General features: G+C 54.4%; 2 protein-coding genes across 2 annotated transcripts; one reads left to right on the top strand and one right to left on the bottom strand.

Moving 5' to 3' along the window:
- Positions 1–4,099: 4,099 nt before the first annotated feature.
- Kcnj9 (potassium inwardly rectifying channel subfamily J member 9) lies at positions 4,100–10,863 on the top strand. Its single transcript, XM_042681975.1, has 2 exons — positions 4,100–4,949; positions 8,140–10,863. The coding sequence occupies exons 1-2, from the start codon at positions 4,100–4,102 to the stop codon at positions 8,469–8,471; spliced, it is 1,182 nt and encodes a 393-aa protein (XP_042537909.1). The 3' UTR covers positions 8,472–10,863.
- Positions 10,864–11,528: 665 nt separating this feature from the next.
- On the bottom strand, positions 11,529–18,072 carry Igsf8 (immunoglobulin superfamily member 8). The gene is made up of 7 exons (XM_042682109.1): positions 17,866–18,072; positions 14,711–15,088; positions 13,588–14,049; positions 12,849–13,256; positions 12,331–12,744; positions 11,956–12,086; positions 11,529–11,752 (listed from the first exon to the last, which is right to left on the bottom strand). The coding sequence occupies exons 1-6, from the start codon at positions 17,921–17,923 to the stop codon at positions 11,971–11,973; spliced, it is 1,836 nt and encodes a 611-aa protein (XP_042538043.1). The 5' UTR covers positions 17,924–18,072; the 3' UTR covers positions 11,529–11,752; positions 11,956–11,970.
- Between the last annotated feature and the right edge of the window lie 1,067 nt (positions 18,073–19,139).

The raw sequence follows: 19,139 nt of genomic DNA, 5'->3' as shown, positions 1-19,139 counted from the left end.
ATCACTGAAAAAGATTAGAGCCCCTGATGCTGCCTCCATCCCTTGCCTCTGGTATCTCTTTGCTCTCTAACTGTATCCAAAGCCTCTTTTAAAAAATAGACTCCAGAAGCCAGGCTCCGGTGGTTCACGCCTGTGAGCTACTCGGGAGGCTGAGATCTGAGGATTACGGTTCAAAGCCAGCCTGGCCAGGAAAGGCAGTGAGACTCTTTATCTCCATTTAACCAACAGAAAACCATTAGTGGCGCTGTGGCTCAAGTGGTAGAGCGCTAGCCTTGAGCTGAAGAACTGAGGGACAGCGCCCAGGCCCAGAGTTCAAGACCCATGACCGACAAAAAAAAAAAAAAGACCCTAGAGCAGCGCCTGCACCCAGAGGTCCATGTTAAAAGTGGTGAAATGCATGCTAACAGACGGCCTTCTGAAATCCTAGGAAACGGTAAAAAAAACAAAAACAAAAAAAAACAGTGGGGCCCTGATCATCAGCAGGGGTCCCAATAATCAGCGTGGTTTGGTGGCCTGGCCCTCTGGAGGGGCGGTACATCAAGAAGCGAACCTCACCATGGCTCCACAGACTGGAGGGGGCGAGGCCTGCCGCAGGGGGTGGGGCCTGCCGCCGAACAGGGGCAGGACATGCTGCTGGAGGAGGTGGGGCATCGAGCCCCACATGCTGAGCTGCCTATTGGGATTGGACAGGGAGCAGCTTAGGGGAGGAGCATGAATGGCGGTTGGAAACCATTGGTGGGGGAGGGAGTAGGGTAAAGGGGGCCTGGGGTGGGGGGGAGGGAAGTAGAGTGGAGAGTAGTCCCCTTGGAGTGGGGGAATAGAGCCAGGGACTGAGAGGAGAGAGGGACAGCAGGAGGGGAAACCTGCTGGAGCACAGTAGGGCAGGCCTGTGGAGCACAGGGCAAGCCACTTGGGACCTCCCTCTAGAGAGGCCTGTGGAGAGGAGCCTCCAGGAGCAGAGCAGGGCAGGCCTTCCCCTTTGGAGGTTTGGAGCTTTGGAGGTAATTGGAGGTTTGCAGACCAACTAATAAAGGTGGGGGGGGGGGTCAGGACTGCTTATTGGAAGCTTGGAGGTTTGGTGGTTGAGGCTGCCCTTGGTTCAGGTTATTTAGCCCAGGACAAGGTAGTTGCAGGCTCTCTTTCTGGGGGTAAATAGTGTAAATAAATTTGTTATCTTTAACTGTGCCACGATGGATGGTCTTGCTCTTTAGAGGTCATAATTAAACCAAGCACTTTAATCTCAAGCACCAAAGGGCTTGTATTTTCCCAAAGCAAGGAGCATCTTAGGAAAGGACCGGTGTGCCAGCTTTTTTCTTTCCTTCCCCCACTCCTGTGAGGGGGTGAGGAGGCGACTCTGAGTCCAGGAGGAGGGATTTTACCTAAAAATAGCTATAGCGTGTGGATCAGCCCCTAGTGGTACCCAGGACTGGGGAAGGGAGGGGAATGCTCAGGAGCTGTCGCCAGACTGGTTGCCCTGGAAACGAGAGAGGAGCAGGGGAATCTGGGAAGTAGGGATGACACAGATACCAATCCTAGGCAGAGCTGCCGCTACATTTAGGAGAAACAGCAGTGTCTGCGGCTCCCACTCACCAAAGGGGGCCCGTGGGGGGGCGGTGTCAGGGGCATGGGCACCACCCCCCAAGGGTCTCTGCTGCCGGCCACTCTCCTCTGCACACGCTGTGAGTTGAGTTGTGGGGACTTGGGATTTGGGCCCCTATTTCCAAGGCAAGTGTGGGTTTGGGAGGAGCTGGTTCCCGAGAGAGTTCTCACAGATCCTTTCAGCAAAATAAGCCCCTGTTGCCCAGTATTCTCTAAGGAGAAGGAGGGGGGTCTGAGGAAATGTGGTACTAAGATTATGGCATGCACAAGAAGTAAGGAGTAGACTGGAACTGGAATTATTGAAAGAGGTGGAAATCAAGTCCTACAACAATTTTACACCATTTCTTCCTCGTGAGAAAAAAAATACAGCCCCTCACTCAGAGAGACAGGAGGTAGGACACTATCAAAAGAAGGCTTACCTAGATCCCTGGGGCAAGGAAGAGCAAGAGAGTTCTGGAAGTGATTAGCATAAGAGTCTCCTCCATCCTTGGGCAAAGAGATGGAGGTCAGATTACCTAAGACCCTGAGAGAGTGTCTGAAAGCTTGTCAGGATCTAAAGATAGATCAAAACTGAGTACTTTGCTGCATGACCTAGGGTCCTTCTGCTAAGGGGGGGGATGGAGGGGGGGCAAGCATGCTGATCAGGAACGAGAATGACCATGGTCTACCATTGTGACCCTGCAGGGACGGATCTTCTGTCCTCTGAATCCAGGGAAAATAAATACAGGGGTTAGTCCCTATGCTCATTTTGGTTTCTTCTCCTTCCCTTTACCTCAGCAAATGCACATGTGCACACACATGCACAGATGCGTGCGCACACACACACACACACACACACACACACACACACACACACACACACGGTCTGTCTGAATACTATAGTACTTTCCTCTAGAATTAAAACTTTAGAGTATTAGGATAGAGTTACATATCCAGGCAGTTTCTCCCCAGGACCTGGTCACACATCCAGGCCATCTGTGATCCTTATGTCACACTCCTGTTCCCTTCCCCTACAGCCAGAACAGGACAATTCCCAGAAAAGAGAGGGGGAGGAGGGTGATGGTTGCTAAATCCTTATTCTAGACCTTGCTTGTTCTAGACCCTGGGTGCCTAAAGAAGGACCCTGAAGACTGAAGCTCAGAGACCTTCTCTGAAGGAAGATTTTGAAGCAAAATCAGGTGGGCTTCTTCCTTCTTGTGGAATATGGGCTTTGTTTGGAATGTGAGCTTTGGTGCACATGTCAGGTAGGGCAGAGCTGGTATTAGGGTATGAAGGGGAAATAGGGGAAGCTGGAGAAAAGAATAGCAGGTTGTGGGGAAATAGATGAGGGGCTTAGCCTCACCCGGTCTGATGGCACCTCTCTTGAAGAATGGGATACTAGAGGATACAAGTCTAACTCCTGATGAACCTTGTGCTTGCTTTACCCTGGCTGTTTGTGAGGGTTTCCTATCTCCTAGTCCCCAAACCCCATTTTCAGTCTATCTCCTTTGGGGAAAGAATCTAAGGGAAATGTGGACCATACCAGGGCAGCCCTGATCATGGCTAAACCTCCAGGATTTTTAGTGGGAATGAACTAACATGGGAGTATTCACCCCTTGCACACTCAACATTTTGTTTTTTGTTCTTTTTTTTTTTTTTTTTTTTGCTGGTCCTGGAGCTCGAACTCTGGGCCTGGGCTCTGTCCTTGAGCTTCTTTTGCTCAAGGCTAGTGCTCTACCACTAGAGAAGTGGCCATAGTGCCACTTCTGGCTTTTTCTGAATAGTTTATTGGAGTTTCATGGCTCCTGCCCTGGCTAGCTTTAAACCAGGTCCTTAGATATCAGCCTCCTGAGTAGCTAGGATTACAGGCATGAGCCACTGGTGCCCAGCTCACACTGGACTTAGTTCACATAACTTTCCACACCTTGCATTTCTTTCTCCTTTGTAAGTGTGTTCTGGAGCAAAGATGTAGAAGGGAGTGGAGAGGGGGGAGGGAAGAAGGAATGGGGGGTGGGAGGGAACTGTGTGTTAATCTTGGGAGTGAACTTCCAGATGACGTTTAGATAGAATGCTGGAGAGGAGTCCTGGGATGGAGGCTGGACTGCTAGCCGGGGAGTTAGGTGTATCCCGAGCCTGGTGACTTCACAAACTCTCTCCGGGCCTGGGAGTCGGTTGAAGTGCGGCATATTCCTGAAAGCAGTCGAACTTGACTAGTGTTATCCAATTTACGAAGCTGTTTGATCTCGCAATGTTTTGCGCTTGGGGACAGCGAGGGTTATGTTATCCCATCCTACTGATGGGAGGAAACAGACTACGAATCACTCAGGGGCCACCCAGAGCCCTCCAGCCTCGTCTCGGCTGCCTCTGAGGCCTGGGGTCCCCCACCCACAGCAAAACCATTAATTCGGAAAACCTTTATTAAGCCCCTCTAGGCTCCCCCCCTGGCCCCCGGCGCGACCCAGGCACCCGGCCCGGGGTGGCCGGCGGTGTCCCTGCCAGGCACGCGCGCACCGCCGCCGCCATGGCGCAGGAGAACGCGGCCTTCTCTCCGGGGCCCGAGGAGCCGCCGCGGCGCCGGGGCCGCCAGCGCTACGTGGAGAAGGACGGCCGGTGCAACGTGCAGCAGGGCAACGTGCGCGAGACGTACCGCTACCTGACGGACCTGTTCACCACGCTGGTGGACCTGCAGTGGCGCCTCAGCCTGCTCTTCTTCGTGCTGGCCTACGCGCTCACCTGGCTCTTCTTCGGCGCCATCTGGTGGCTGATCGCCTACGGCCGCGGCGACCTGGAGCACCTGGAGGACACCGCGTGGACCCCGTGCGTCAACAACCTCAACGGCTTCGTGGCCGCCTTCCTCTTCTCCATCGAAACAGAGACCACCATTGGCTACGGGCACCGCGTCATCACCGACCAGTGTCCCGAGGGCATCGTGCTGCTGCTGCTGCAGGCCATCCTGGGCTCCATGGTGAATGCCTTCATGGTGGGCTGCATGTTCGTCAAGATCTCGCAGCCCAACAAGCGCGCGGCCACGCTCGTCTTCTCCTCGCACGCCGTGGTGTCCTTGCGTGACGGGCGCCTCTGCCTCATGTTCCGCGTGGGTGACCTGCGCTCCTCACACATCGTCGAGGCCTCCATCCGCGCCAAGCTCATCCGCTCCCGCCAGACCCTCGAGGGCGAGTTCATTCCGCTGCACCAGACCGACCTCAGCGTGGGCTTCGACACGGGCGACGATCGCCTCTTCCTTGTCTCGCCACTGGTCATCAGCCACGAAATCGACGCTGCCAGTCCCTTCTGGGAGGCATCGCGCCGCGCCCTCGAGAGGGATGACTTCGAGATCGTTGTCATCCTAGAGGGCATGGTGGAAGCCACAGGTGCAGGCCCGGGCAGGGCAATGGGGTTGCCTGGGCCGGGATACAAAATGAAGAGGGGCCAGGAGAGGTGCAGGATGACGGATGGAGAGTTGATGCAGAGTTAAAGATTGAGGTGGGGCTGGAGCTATTCAGGAATCTGAGATCCGAGGAAAATCCAGGAGACTATCTCGCATTAACTACCAAAACGCTAGAAGCGGAGCTGTGACTCAAAGTGGTAGCAAGCTAGCTTTGAGCAAAAATGTTCAGAGGCAATGCCCAGGCCCTGAGTTTAAGCCCCAGAACCTGCACTCACACACACAAAAAAAGATGGAGCCAGGCACTGGTGGCTCACACCTATAATCCTAGCTACTCAGGAGGCTGAGATCTGAGGATCGTGGTTCAAAGCCAGACTGGGCAGGAAAGTCCATGAAACTCTTATCTCCATGAAGCCACCAGAAAACTAGAAGTGCTGCTGTGGCTCAAGTGATAGAGTGCTTGCCTAGAGCTGAAGAGCTCAGGGACAGCAGCCAGGTCAGAGTTCAAGCCCCATGACTCCCTTCACCCCCAAGAAAAAAGATGGAGGTGGAATTAGGGAGACCTGGGGAGAGGTTAGGTATGGGAATGAGGCATCAACAAGAGTGACTCTGCAGAGGACCAAGGAAAGGCTTACAGCAATTCTTTGAAATGGTATTAAGTGAGACCCTTGGTTGAGAGGTGTGTCACTTAGAATAGGGAGAGGAAGAAGAATTATTAACACAGGTGTTTACCCCATGTGGGGCAATCTCAAAGCACTTTGCAACCCTGAGTTCGTAAGAACCCTCTGAAGATAACTTATTTTGCTCATTTTTCAGAGAAGTGATAGCCCCAAGGAATGATTAAGTTAAATTGTCCACTGTTGTTAGCTAATATGTACCTGTGCCTGGATTGGACACAGGAGGTCTACCTTCAATGTTCAGAGCTGGAACAAAGGCTCAAGTTCAGGAGTTTTCTTGTTGCCCAGAGCCCAGAAGTCTGGGCAACAAGAGGTCTGGGCAACAGAGGTCTGGTCTCCTGGTTTGGGGGGAATGGTTCTGGGATTTGAAGTCAAGGCCCCACACTTTCTAGGCAGGTGTTTTACTGCTTGAAATCATGCCCCCCCACACACACACCCTAAGTCCCTGGAATTTGATATGAAGGTTTTCCATGACCTGAGTTTTTCCTAGGAAAGGGCCTTAAGGAGATTGATATCTAGTTTTCTGCCTGTTCTTCCATCCGCCAAAATTCTGTTTCACTGACAAGAGAAATGGATGCTGTTACTGTTTCTAGATAGACACCACCCTACCCTTAAGGAACTGATAACTTACATGTGATATCAGTACCTCCAACACTGGCCTACACAGTGAAGGATTTGGGAGCAAGTAGGAAAAGGCCAATGTGGGAGCCGACACAGAGAACCTATTGGCTGGATGAGGATTAGGAAAATGAAGGTGGAGAACCAAAGGCCCACTAGGGGGTGCTGCAGCTTTTGCCTTCAGTCTTCCCTGGTCCTGTCAAGCTGAGCCTTCACTACCACCCCACTCCTCCCTCACGGTTTCCACTTCTCCATTACTTTGGGTTCACCTTCTAGCTCTTTCCTCTTTCCCTATTAACTGTATTCCCATTCCTTACTCTCCAGTTACCACATTTCCCCCACGCTTTTTTTCTTTTTGCTATTATCACATCCCTGTCTCCTCCCCACCCCCACCCCCATGTCAGTTTGAACTCAGGGCCTCACACTCTTGCTTGGCTTTTTTCCTTAAGGCTGGTACTCTACCACACCTCTATTTCTAGCCTTTTGCCAGTTAATTGAAGAGTGTCACAGACTTTTCTGCCCAGGCTGGATTCAAACTGTGATCTTCAAATCTCAGCCTCCTGGGTAGCAAGGATGACAGTTAGGAGCTACCAGCAGTGGGCCCTACTTTGCTCTCCTTTCCTTTGTACCACTCGCTTCTCTTCAGTGACCCTTGCTTCCCTTCTTCACTCCCCCATACAGGATACTTCCTATTCCAGCCTTCACCAGGATGCTTCAGGCAGACTTTCCATGATAGTATCAGTCTCTGCTCAGTTAATATCCGCTTTTCCATCCCCCCCTGGTTCTGAGATGGACATTAATTGGGGAGAGACCTTAGGGTAGGAGAAGAATGGTCAGCCCTGTGGGGAGGCGGGTATATAGCAACCCAACAGGAAAAATAGGCCCCAGGCTCAGGGCAAGGCAGACAACAATGGAGGCAGTGGAGAAGGTGGCGATGAGCGCTTGTCTGATTTTTCTAGAAATGTAGCTGGTAAGGATGGTAATATTTTGGGATCCAAAATGCGTTTGAAAAGTGAGAATAATGAGCCAAAACCCCAACAAGATGACATTTAAAAGGAATAAATATAAAATTCTACATTTAGCTTTAAAAATCACTTATGTAAGCACAGCATGGAAGAGCTCTGTTGAGAAAGAAAAAAAAAAAACTGGAGGATTTAGTTGGCCACAGGCTTTATGTAGCAATGTGATGCAACTTCCCAAAACGTTTATGTAATCATGGGCCTCTTAGTTAAAGCATCCTGAGAAGAAGCGAGAGATAGAAGCATAGATTGGGCCACAACTGGAAGATTTATCACATTCAAAGGAACATTTCAAGGATCCTCCTTGGCCACTCTGGCTCGCAATTAGGAAAGTAAAAAATTTGGGAGCCAGATGAAGTGAAGAATGATCAGGGATGTTCTGTCTGCAGGAAAGACCTAAGTTGACCTGAAGATTACTATTTTCAGATACTCAAAGGGGTGTCTAGTGGAAAGGGAATGAAAGCATAGGGTGGAAGTCCCACAGGGCAGTTTACTTTGCATAAAGAACAACCCAACTATTAGAGCCATCTCATGAAGGAATGAGATCCTTATGAGGTGGTGAGCTTTCGGTCCTGGAAAGTAACCAAATACAAGGGTAGATACCCATTGATTGTTTGGGAATGCTCTGTGGGGTGCCTTATAGTTGGAGTAGATGATCCCTTTGTCCAGGAGAGGAGGGGAAGTGTGGCTTGGCAAATGGAAGTAAAGGAACTAGGGAAGAACAGGAGTTCAGATGGGGAAATAGGCTAGACCACAGGAAGGTGGGAGCCCTAGGGGAGAAATGGAGGAAACAGGGTTGTGGGATGAAAGGGAATCCTGGGGCTCGGACCCCCCCCCCTTGACCTGTGTTTCCTTTCCCCAGGAATGACATGCCAAGCTCGGAGCTCCTACCTGGTGGACGAGGTGCTGTGGGGCCACCGCTTCACATCAGTGCTAACCCTGGAAGATGGCTTCTATGAGGTGGACTATGCCAGCTTCCATGAGACCTTTGAGGTGCCCACACCTTCATGCAGCGCCCGGGAGCTGGCAGAGGCTGCAGCCCGTCTTGACGCCCATCTCTACTGGTCCATCCCCAGCAGGCTGGATGAGAAGGTGGAGGAGGAGGGGGCAGGGGAGGGGGCAGGTGGGGATGCTGAGGCTGACAAGGAGCAGAATGGCCGCCTGCCACCCCCAGAGAGTGAGTCCAAGGTGTGACCAGCTTCGTCCAGACCCTTGTGGCAGGTACATGGGCAGCTGGACAGTGGAGGTGGAAGAGGAAGAGTCAGGCAAGGGAATATGTTCAAGTTGGAGAGGCCCTTTGAATCTAAGATCCAGTAGGGAAGGGAAGGGTCCTGATTTCAGGAGAATGGAGGGTGGGAATAGATGAACTTGCCAATCCATCTGACCTTCACACCTCTTAAGGGGTGAAAGGATCCATGAAAGGATGGGTTTATGAGGACAGGATGGAAAGGTGGAGCAGAAAGAAACACTAGATGGACAGATGAATGGACCAATGGACAGTTTAATGCACTCAAGTGCTGCCACTACCCATAGCACACCTCTGTGCAAATTCTAAATTGGCATCTGGCATCCTTTCCCCACAACTCCAAACCAGGGTGCATGGCTTGGTGAACAGTGTGAGGGTTTGATTGCAGTCCCTGCCTACCTCCTCAGCTAGGCTACCTGCGTGTGGCACACCTGTCTCCCTGGACACAGTGGCCCAAGAAGGGAGAGAGCAGGTGAGGTGAAGGTGAGTACAGAGCTCCTTCCTCCCACCGACAGCTAAGCAGGGAGATAAAGGGTTCAGGAGAGCTCAGCAGAGTGCCCATGGCCTTTGTCCTCCCTGCATAGGGAAACAGACAGTGGGGACAGATGCTGGACTGGGGCCCTGGAACAGGGCCTGGAAAGGAGACCCAGAGATGGCTGTTTTGTGACAGCAAAGAGAAAGGCTCATGAAGCTGAAGAAAGGCCAGGGGAGCACTCTACAAAGCAAGTTCAGGGGAGTAAAGGCGCTGAGAAAAACAGTTTGTCTTTAGGGCAAGGGTTGGGAGTTAACAGAACCATTGATTGGATGCCAGGTACAGTACGCATCCCAAGACCTGGTTCCATCACCGCAACACAGTGCACTAGGGAAGAACAGGATCGCTGACAACAAAATGTAGCTGGCACAGTTCACACTAAGAACCCATGCAATCTGGGATGGGGGTGAAGCAGCTAGTAAGGATTGAGTAAGGCAGAGGGAATGGTGAGAGCCAGAGGTTGGAAAACATCAGCATCACCTGGAGGGCTTGTTAAAAACCAAGTGCTGGGCCCCACTCCCAGGTTTCTGACTCAATAGGTATGGGATACAAACAAAAACTTTACATGACTAACAAGTTTCTAGGTCATGCTGACACTGCTGGGCGAGGACCACACTCTGACGGAGTGTAGAGACTGAGACATATTTGGAGAGAAGGTGGAGATCCTCAGAGAGCAGAGAGAAATGTGAAAGGGGAATAGAGAATGTATGGGACAGGCGACATGAGTCTAGGCCGAAGAGTTTTAACTGTGGGTCTAAGAAACTCAGCTGTCAGTGGAAATCAGCCAGTTGCAAGGTGGTGTGCAGGAAGATGAGTGGGCAAGGAAAGTCGAGATAGTTCAGTCTTTGGGGTGATTCCTGAGGAGCCAATGGGGAGCTAGAGTGGTAAAGGCTTGAATAGCAAAGGATCAGATCGCTTGTAAGATGTGAAGAGGCAGAACCCACTATGAGAGAAAAAGGGAATCAGAATACAAGAGTATCGCTATTGGGTTAGGGGCCTCAGGAGAAGCGTTTTCTCACCCCACCTGCACCCTGTGCTGGCCTTATCCCAGGCAGCCCAGGATGAGAGCCAGACCCTCAGGGGTCCCAAGACTAACCTCCTGAAGCAAAGCGCAGCCCAGGCAGAAAGCCCCTGCTTTCTGACAGGGTCAACTACAGTGGCGGCACTGGCCTAGCAAGGCTCTGGCTCCTGAGTACAAGTTTGAGCCCTCTGGAGGTAGGCAGGGACCCAGGCTTCTCACTCCCAGCCTATGGGGCGCTGTACCTCCTGGAAGCAGGAAGTCATCACAGAGGAAGCCCACCCTAGTTTGTATTCAGAGAGGACCCAAGCCTCAGCCTCCTCACTTCAGTCTAGAAATGACATTTTTGCCTCAGATACCATGGCTTACATGAGTCACCTTCAGCGGAGGATGAGCTCCCTGAATGCTGGCACCAGATGTTGGAGTAGAGCACAGGTGCTATCTGGGTTTAATTTAGAAAACAGAGTCTGGACAAGAGGGATGGGCTGCTTGTGTCCACACTCCCATGCACACAGCACTGAACTCAGTGCAATGGAGCAGAGAAAATGGGGCTAGAAGAGCCCCCACCCCCCACCCCTGGAAGGCAGAAGTGCCACACTTGTCCTCATCACTGTCACCACGCAGGGTACCACTGTGCAGTGCAGTCGGGAGACCGGGCTTCTAGTGCAATTTCTTCCTTGATTAATTAGCTCTGTGACTCAGCAAGCCACATCACTTCTCTGGGCCTCAGTTTCCTCATCTGTTTAAAAAAGGACATCTGGCAACCGAGTAATGCTCAATAAATGCTCAATAACCGGATCACAGTAGACTGAATGGCTCTTAAAGGTGCAGAATAGCTATTTGTAGGATCTTAGACTCCTCAGGCAAGAGTGTGGTTAGGCTGGTGTGGAGGAGATGTGGGACGTGTGCGCAGGTGCAGCAGCTCTGTGGACACAGCAGACACAACCCCTTCTCTCTGCCACCCAGATGGCTCTCTGGGGCTCTTATTCTGCTGTCAGTCAGAATAATTAAAGTCAGGCGGATAAATGCTGAGGCCCCAGGGTCTGGTGGGAGGAGTGAGGTCCTCCCTGCCAGTAGAAGACAGGTAGTGGTATGGCCAGGTTCAGGAGAACTCAGAAAGGGCACTGCCCTGGAAGCCCTTAACTTACAACACAAAGGCTGGGGGAGGAGCCCATGCTCAGCCGGGACTCATCAACTTTTCCTATGCTCCCCTCCCCAGATGGGAGCTCCATTAGGAGTTGGCTCAGCACTGAGAGTTCAGGCAGCAGATGGGACCCAGGAGTCCCCTCCTGGAGTGGGTGGCAAGGCCCACAGAGGCCAGATGGTATATATAGTGGGAAGAGAGGCTTGTATTGTTCATGATAGGTTGTCAATCCCAAAACACCTCCATTACATGCCCCCCCACCCCCAGCCTTTTACAGCCTCCTGGCTGGGGAAGACACAATCAGACCTGGATTTTAGAAAACCACTTTATTCACATTTTAGAAAAACTAGTTGGAGGACAAGGAATGGCCTTCCTATAGGATGGGAATGAGACTGACAACAGGCCAGAGAGAGAGCTTTGGGAGGGAAGACATCAGGGAATGGAGGCCTTGTCTTCCTCTCTGTATGGGGGCAGGACAAATAAATTAAATGACAGTAGACAGAGGGAGAGAAGCTGGCTGGAAGACAGTCAACACCTGTGAGAAATGGAGAGAACATGGAGTAGGCTAAGGAGAGAGCCAAATGGGCTCCCTCTTTGCCCTCCCCCTGCTAACAGGACACTGCAGGGCTCAGCTGGCTGCTGGTCTCCCAGGCAGGGGCCCCACAGCAGAGCAGCTCAGCTCCTCAGCTCAGCACTGGGAAGCTGAGGAAGACAAGACTTAGGGTTCCTGTGCCTCACCTGGGAAGGGAGGGGTCACCGTTTCCGTAGCCTCTTCATGAAGCAGCAGGTAATGGTGGCAAGGACACTAGCGCCAGTGACCAGGGCCACCCCTGTACCCACCAACAGGGGCACAAGGAGAGTGTCCAGAGCTGGGGGAGAGAGGAAGGCTGGCTCAGAGGGATAGCCACCCTCACCCCTGCTGTCACCCATGTCCCCAGACCCTCCTCCACAGGCAGCCGTCCCTGCCCACCCCTGCCCTCTCAGCACTCAGGTCAGCAAGAACCCCAAACACATGCATATTGAGGGGCTCTTCCTGTGAAGAGAGAGAGGGTGGCAATAGAGATAGAAAGGGAGAACAAGGCAGGGAGAAGCAGGTGGGGCGGAGTCACTCACCATGCGTGTAGGGGTAGACTGTGACAGGCCCCGAGCGGGCACTGCCGGCCTGGTACCAGCTGTAGTCCGCATGCTGCACCCAGGCGCTGGGGGCGCAGTGGTACACGCCTTCGTCCTCAGGCCCCAAGCTGTGCAGTCTCAGCCGATGGCTCCTGGGTCCCACCAGCTCCACACTGACAGGGCCTCCTCCAGGCCGGTCCCCCAGCTCTGCTACACCATCCTGGCCTACTCCACCCACCAGCTGGGCAGGGGCAGAGCTCAGGTGCCCCTCCTCTAGCCGTTCTACCCACCAGCTAGCAGCCAACCGCAGCCCTGGGGGGCCACCCCGCACAGAGATATTACACAACAGAGAGGCTGTCTCCCCCCGGTACACTGTGCCCCCTGCCAGCCATGCCACGGCCTCCAGCACCACACCTGCAGAGCAAGGACATGGAGATAAAAGATGAAGGGTCAGGGATCATGGAGTCAGGAAATGCTTTACAAGCCCTGAACCCTGTTCAAGGCCCCAAACCCCTTACCTTCCTCCCGCACATGCACAGGGAGAGGCCGTGAGCGGGCACTGGCTGCTTCACGAAGCCGGGTCCCAGATCCTCGAACATAGGCTTTGGCCAGGCAGCGGTAGGTGCCTGCATCACCAGGCCTGGCTGCCTCCAGCCGTAGCCGGTAGGTTCTAGATGCCACCTTCTCCATGGCAATGTGACGGCCCTCATAGCCAGGGCCCAGGCTGCCTACACCCTCTGTGTCCAGCTGGGCCACCAGGCGGCCGGGCCCAGGGGCCCCTGCAGGTGCCATCTCCCAGCCCACGGAGTAAGCAGCGTGACGGCCAGCCGGGGGCAGTGCCCCTGACACATTGCACAGCAGTTCCAAAGGTTCCCCTGGGCCAATCCGACGTTCACCAGGCCCCACTGTCACCGCCAGCTGGCTGGCTGAAATACAGGAGAGGGAGAGTGGTCACTGAAGGATGGACACAGAGGTGTCTAATCCCCTCACTTGCAATGTCTTCCTTGACAGCAGCCATCTCCTGTCTTCTCCTCACTAGGTGTGGAGAAAACACCCAGGGGCCCAAATCTCACCCTTCAGCCTTAGCCCTCCCTTCTCCATACTCAGCTTCTGAGCAGAGAGCACCAGTCATGGGTAGTGAGGGAAGAATACCAATAGAGCTGCTTGATCTATGGAAATGAGTTCCCAGGAGTGAGATTAATGCCCGTGGTGCCCACTGAGCCAACCCTCTCCCACAGAGGGCTACATGGCACTCACACAGCGTCTGCACATCCACATGAGCCAGGACAGCCCTCTTCTCTGCAATCTGGGCCCAGCTGCCATCAGGATCCTGAATCCACTCAGCAGCAGTGCAGTGGTAGGTGCCCGCATCTCCAGCCTGGGCGCCCCCCACCACCATGCGGTAGCGATCAGTTCCTTCCTTGCCCAGCCGCAGCTCTCCAGCAGCCAGCCGCTCTGCATAGGGAGCTCCAGCCTCCACAGCCAAGTCAGACCGCAATCCCACCACTTCCTGCAGAGTCGCTCGCCCCACTGGGGCCTCAGGAACAGCTCGTCCAAAGGACACTGCCAGGTGGGTGTGCTCCTGTGTGCTCGTCTGCGCCAGGCAGCCCAGTGCCAGCTCCTGCCCCTCGTGGACTGTCAGGCGTGGGGGTGACGTTGCAGCCTGGCGGCCTCGGGGTCCTGGAGGAGCAGCAGACACCTGCAGCATATCTGGAAGAACTGAAGGGCACAGGTGGAGTGAGGGAAGGCTGGGAATCCATGGTCTTTTGTGACTTTTTCCTGTGTACAATCTACTTCCCTAAACAGACTGTGAGCTCCTAGAGGGCATAGATTGCATGTGGTTATTAATTCTTCTGCAACTCATTGGTGCCAAGCACAGTGCTGGGTACACCAAGGCGCTCAATAAATATTATTGAATTCCACAAAACCAACCTACTGTCTCTTGCTCTTAAGTCTGAGACAGCCCTGTTTGAAATATAGTCAGTCAAGGACCTCTGTCTTCCTTCTGGAAAGACTTAAGAATGTGAGAATGTCACAAGGTCTACCTTGTACCCTAACTCTCCACAGGTCTTAAGTCCTCCACAAATAGAGTCCACTCCATCCATCAGGCTTCCTATCCTGTCTGGGATTGGAGGGGATACTGGGCAGCTGAGCATCCTTCCCATTCTCTCAGGAGAGATGCTAATACAAGAAGAGCAATGGACTGCACCAGAGACCTGGGTTTGATTCCAGGCAAGGCACTGAATCACCAGGTGACTGAGGCAACACCTTGGGCTTTGAGTTCCTCAAGAGCAAAATCTGAGGGAAGGATACATAAGTAATGCCCCCTCCCAAACACACACACAAGGGTGTGGCCCCACCCCAGTCCAGGGTCCAGTACCTCTCAGTTCCACTTTGCCACTGTAGCTTCCAAGGTAGCGGGTATCCGTGGACGGAGTATAGCACTCATAAATGCCAGCATCTTGGGCCTGCAGGCGAGTAATCTTGAGGACTGCAGCATCACCCTGTAGACGCTGCACCTGCACTTCACCAGCGGCCACTCGGGGCCCAAAGATAGCATAGGAGAACTGGGAGTCCCTAGTACTGATGATGCCCAGAGCAGCTTCTGGCGCCTCCGGCCTGTACAGAAACCACTCAAAGTCTTGCTGGGCAGGGCCCTCATAGCCACTCACATTGCAGGAGATGGTGACAGCTGTGCCAGCCACACGGTACAGAGGCCCCTTGGGGACCAGCACCTCCCGGGCACAGCAAGTGACTCCTGCAGGGAAAGGCAGAAAAAGTTCAAGGTGTCTTGCTTCTAAACCCAGGCTCAATACCACCAGACCATTCTTAACTACTGCCCTTGAAAAGAAGGGAAACCTAGAAGATCTGGGTCCTGTTCTGAGAATAGGGAAGGGATGCTGGGACCTAAGACGCCTGGGTATCCAGGAGGTGGCATAGGCCCAGGTTTGCCTCGGAAACTAGCGCTTTTGTGTTAAAAAAAATCCTAATTCCACCTGGTTTCCAGCTATACATCTCCCCCTACCCCATTCCCTCCTCCAAGTCTGTCATCCTTACATTGGAGCTTAGTCGTGAAGAGAGTTCTGGCTAAGGGATTCTCACTCCTCCTTTGCTGGCAGGGAGCTGTCAAATCTTACTAAGCAGGGCTCCCTGGCTTAGCTGTGTCACCTGGGCCAGACAATGGAGCCAGCGGCTCGCTCTGGACAGGGCACCACCACAGTCTATGCTCTCCAGACAATGCCCTCCCCGCTCCAGCTGTGCCATGAGCTCATTGCTTTTCTCACCCCACAGGGCTGCATGGGCAGCTGGGGTTTCTGGGGGCAAAACCCAGGCTCTGCCCTAGACTATTCCCCCCCCCCCCCGCCCCCCAAGGCCTGCCAGCCTTCTGGCTAGCCCGGCTGATGAATACCCCTCAACAAAAGCTATCATTTGAATAAGGTTCCTTCTCTACAGAGAGGCAATAAGCCTCCATCTGGCCCTTCCAATCACTTTCATTTTCACCCCACTCTAGCTGTGGGCCCCAGCACATTGCTCTGAATGCCTAGGAAAGCTCAGTTCTTCCTTCTCTCCATCCTTTCATAGCTACCACTAGATGAGATCACAGAACCCCAGAACTTAAAATGGCTGCATCCGCCCTTTTCCCCATCTTACATCAGAAGTCTGATGCTTTGACTAAGATCTGGTTGTCCCTGAGGCCCCCACACACCTTGCAGGAGTGCAACATCAGGGAGGGAATCTCACAGGGAGGTCTGAGGTACTGACCTCAGGGAACTGTCCATAGGCTTCATAACCCTGTCTGCCTCTTCCCCAGTCACAGGAAGAACTCATGGGCCTTTGGCCAGGACACAGACTGCGAATCAGGATGTTTCTGGCTCCACCCCTACCCCCCCAGCACTTTACCCAGGGATGTTTCTGGCTCCACCCCTACCCCCCCCCCCCCCCAGCACTTTACCCTGGGACTGATACTTTCTGCTCCCAAGCCTCAGTTTCAACATTGGAGAAGTGAACTTCCAGCTGATGGTGAGTCAGTGTGTGATTCAGGGCCTCTGCTCCAGGCACATTTCATAATCAAGGTGATAGCCAAACTGACATCTTCCCTCTGCCTTGGGGCTAATCTGCTCCTGGCTCCACTACTGCTGATGCTTAGAGATCCCCATGGGAAAGTCATCCCACAGTCCTAGGGAATAAGCTACCACACAGCTCTCTCCTGAGCCAAGCCCCTCCTGTGTGAGCACAGAGGCTGCCTTTGCCGTCAGATCTGGGTTCAAATCCTAGCTCCAACACTCACTAGATGCACTCTTGGGCTTCATTTCCTCATTTTCCTCATCCACAGAATGAATGTCAGCGCTGTACGCAGGGCTCAGAGCCCAGCAAGCTCCTCTTCTATCCCTGTGCACCACCCATCCTGCCCCACCTCCTCTACAGCTTCTCTCTGCGCCATGATACCCACTGGGGAAAACCCAGCAAATACTAGGCAACCAGTCCCCACAGCTCCTTCCTATGGCACATCCCTCTGCCTCTGGCCCAGGGCTCCAGAGACAGAGCCCTAGTCCTAGCCCCAGGGGGTTCTGGGACCTGCGGCAGGAAGATTCTGCTTGGCACTGGTCTACAGAGGAGACAGCAGGGAACCCTGAGCCTCTGCCTGGACTACAGCAGTCCTGGCTCCTCACTGTCCCCCCGTCTCCTCAAGCTGAACTCTTTTTCCAAGGGTTTCAATTCCTGACAACTGTCCTACCTGGAACATCTCCAGGCCACAAACAATTCCACTGTCACCACCCCCATGCCTCCGTGCGAGGCTGGTCCTGCACTCTGCCACAGAGATCTTCCCCATGAGAGGCACAGGGTGCTTCCAGATCCTGGGCTCTGGCTCCATGGAGCCCGGGTTCTTCTGAGACAGGCTGAGGCTAGCGGGGTGTGACAACCAGACAAGTTACCTCTGGGAGAGGGGAAAGGGGGCATAGAGGGATGGGCCCAGGGTGGAGTTGGGGCTGCGAGAGGGAATCTCAGATGATGAAGCGTATGGGGAACAATTAGGGGAGACTTACTTCAAAGACTGTGGGCAGAACCAGCCCCTGGGCCTCGGGCCAGCTGTGGGGCAATTATGAAGACCGACGGGCAGGCACTGCCCACGCAGGGCAGGCACCCAAAGCCAGGCCTGGAGCTGAGTGTGGGGCAGAAGGAGATCGTAGCATTTGGGCGCAGCAGCCCCAGGACCAGGGTCTGACGTCTGAGAAGACGGCCCAGCGCCACAGGTCTGGCAGCGCCGGGGCAGCACCCCGGGGGGTCCTCCCTGTGCCCCCCCCGACCCGCACTCCGGGTCGAGGACGCCCCCATCCTCCCCAAACCTGGCTCACGGGCGGCCGCAAAGGGAAGAGAGGCGCCGAGCCCGGGGAGGCTGGAGGCACACCTGGCTGGGGAGCGGGGAGAGGCCTTGGAGCCCCGGTGCTGGGAAGGCGGGCTGGCTGCACGCCCGGAGGCAGGCACCTGCCGGGCGGGGCCGGGACCCGGGCCGGGCCGGGCGGGGACGCGGCTTACCCAGCATTAGCAGCAGCAGCGGCGGCGACGGCAGCGGCGCGGGGCCGGGGGCGCCCATCCTGCGCAGCCGGCTCTGGGGAGGCTCGGGGGGCGGCGCAGGCTCGAGGGCGCGCAGGGGCGCAGGGGGCGCATGCCCAGGTGGGGGGCAGGAAGTGGAGCGGCGAGGCGTGGACGCGCGGTGCACCGCCGAGCGGCAGCCGCCAGCTCTCTTCCCCCTTCCCTCTCTTCCTCTCCCCCCTCCCGCGGCTTTCCCTCCCGCCCGCCGCAGCTCGGGAGACCATTCCCGCCGCGCCCCGGCCCCGGCCCCGCCCACACCCCGGCTGACTCGCGGCCCGCTAGACTCCGGCCCCGGCTCCGCCCCAGGCCCCGCCCCGGGCTCGGCCCGCCCCAGGCCCCGCCCTGGCCAGACTCGGCCTAGCTGAGGCTCAGTCCCCAGGCCCGCGTGGGACCAGCTGACTGCACCTGGCCTCCAGAACGCACTTTGCTCCACACCTGCAGACTCTTCCCCCAGGAGGCAGGTGCCAAGCCACAGGCACTGGTCAGCTGACTGTCGCCATGAATTCTCAATCCAAGTCTGCGCTCAGTCCTCAAACCTTGTTGACTTGGAGAAGGGGGGACGGGGGAGGAGGGGGGGACCCAGTGGGCTCCTGGACAGGAAGGGTTTGGGCCAAAGGGTCCTTCAAGCTCCCCTCAAAGGCCACTAGAGACCTTGCTTGCTCCACTGCTGCGGGCAAAACCAAAGGCCAATTGGGTTAGGAGGGTGAGCAGTCCAAGAGTTATTTCCTGGCTGGATGATGCTGATCCACTTGCTCAATTCCTCCAACTCAATTTATTTCTTACCCAATCTCCTCCACCAAATGAACTGTGAAATCCTTGACATTTACTCATAGGGTTACCGTGCTGATTAATTGAGGAAATGTATGTAATATGTTTAGCACAGCATAACTAACATTAAATAGGAGATGGGATTGTTTTGTTTTTGAAGTATTATGTAGTGTTTTCTAAGTTTTAATTTAGGCAAAGGACTCTGCCTCAGTGAGAAGAAATGGACACAGCTCTCTGTTGGGAAGTGTGGGGTTTGGCCTGGCCATGGGAGAATTGAAAAAGCATCCCTTCTAGAGCTCTGTCTTTCTCAGTACTATAAAGCAGGTGGGGACTGGGGTGGGCTCGGAAGGGCAAGGCCAGAACGAGGTGAGAGAGCCAGGACTATACAAATGGCTGTCTTTGGGAGCTCATCTAGCATTCTTCACCTCTGCCCTCCCTACCTGCATTGC

The sequence above is a fragment of the Dipodomys spectabilis genome, unplaced genomic scaffold, assembly GCF_019054845.1.
Source record: "Dipodomys spectabilis isolate Male_0828 unplaced genomic scaffold, ASM1905484v1 ptg000069l, whole genome shotgun sequence".
NCBI classification, from domain to species: Eukaryota; Metazoa; Chordata; class Mammalia; order Rodentia; family Heteromyidae; genus Dipodomys; species Dipodomys spectabilis.
This window is presented reverse-complemented; position numbering and strand designations above follow the sequence as displayed.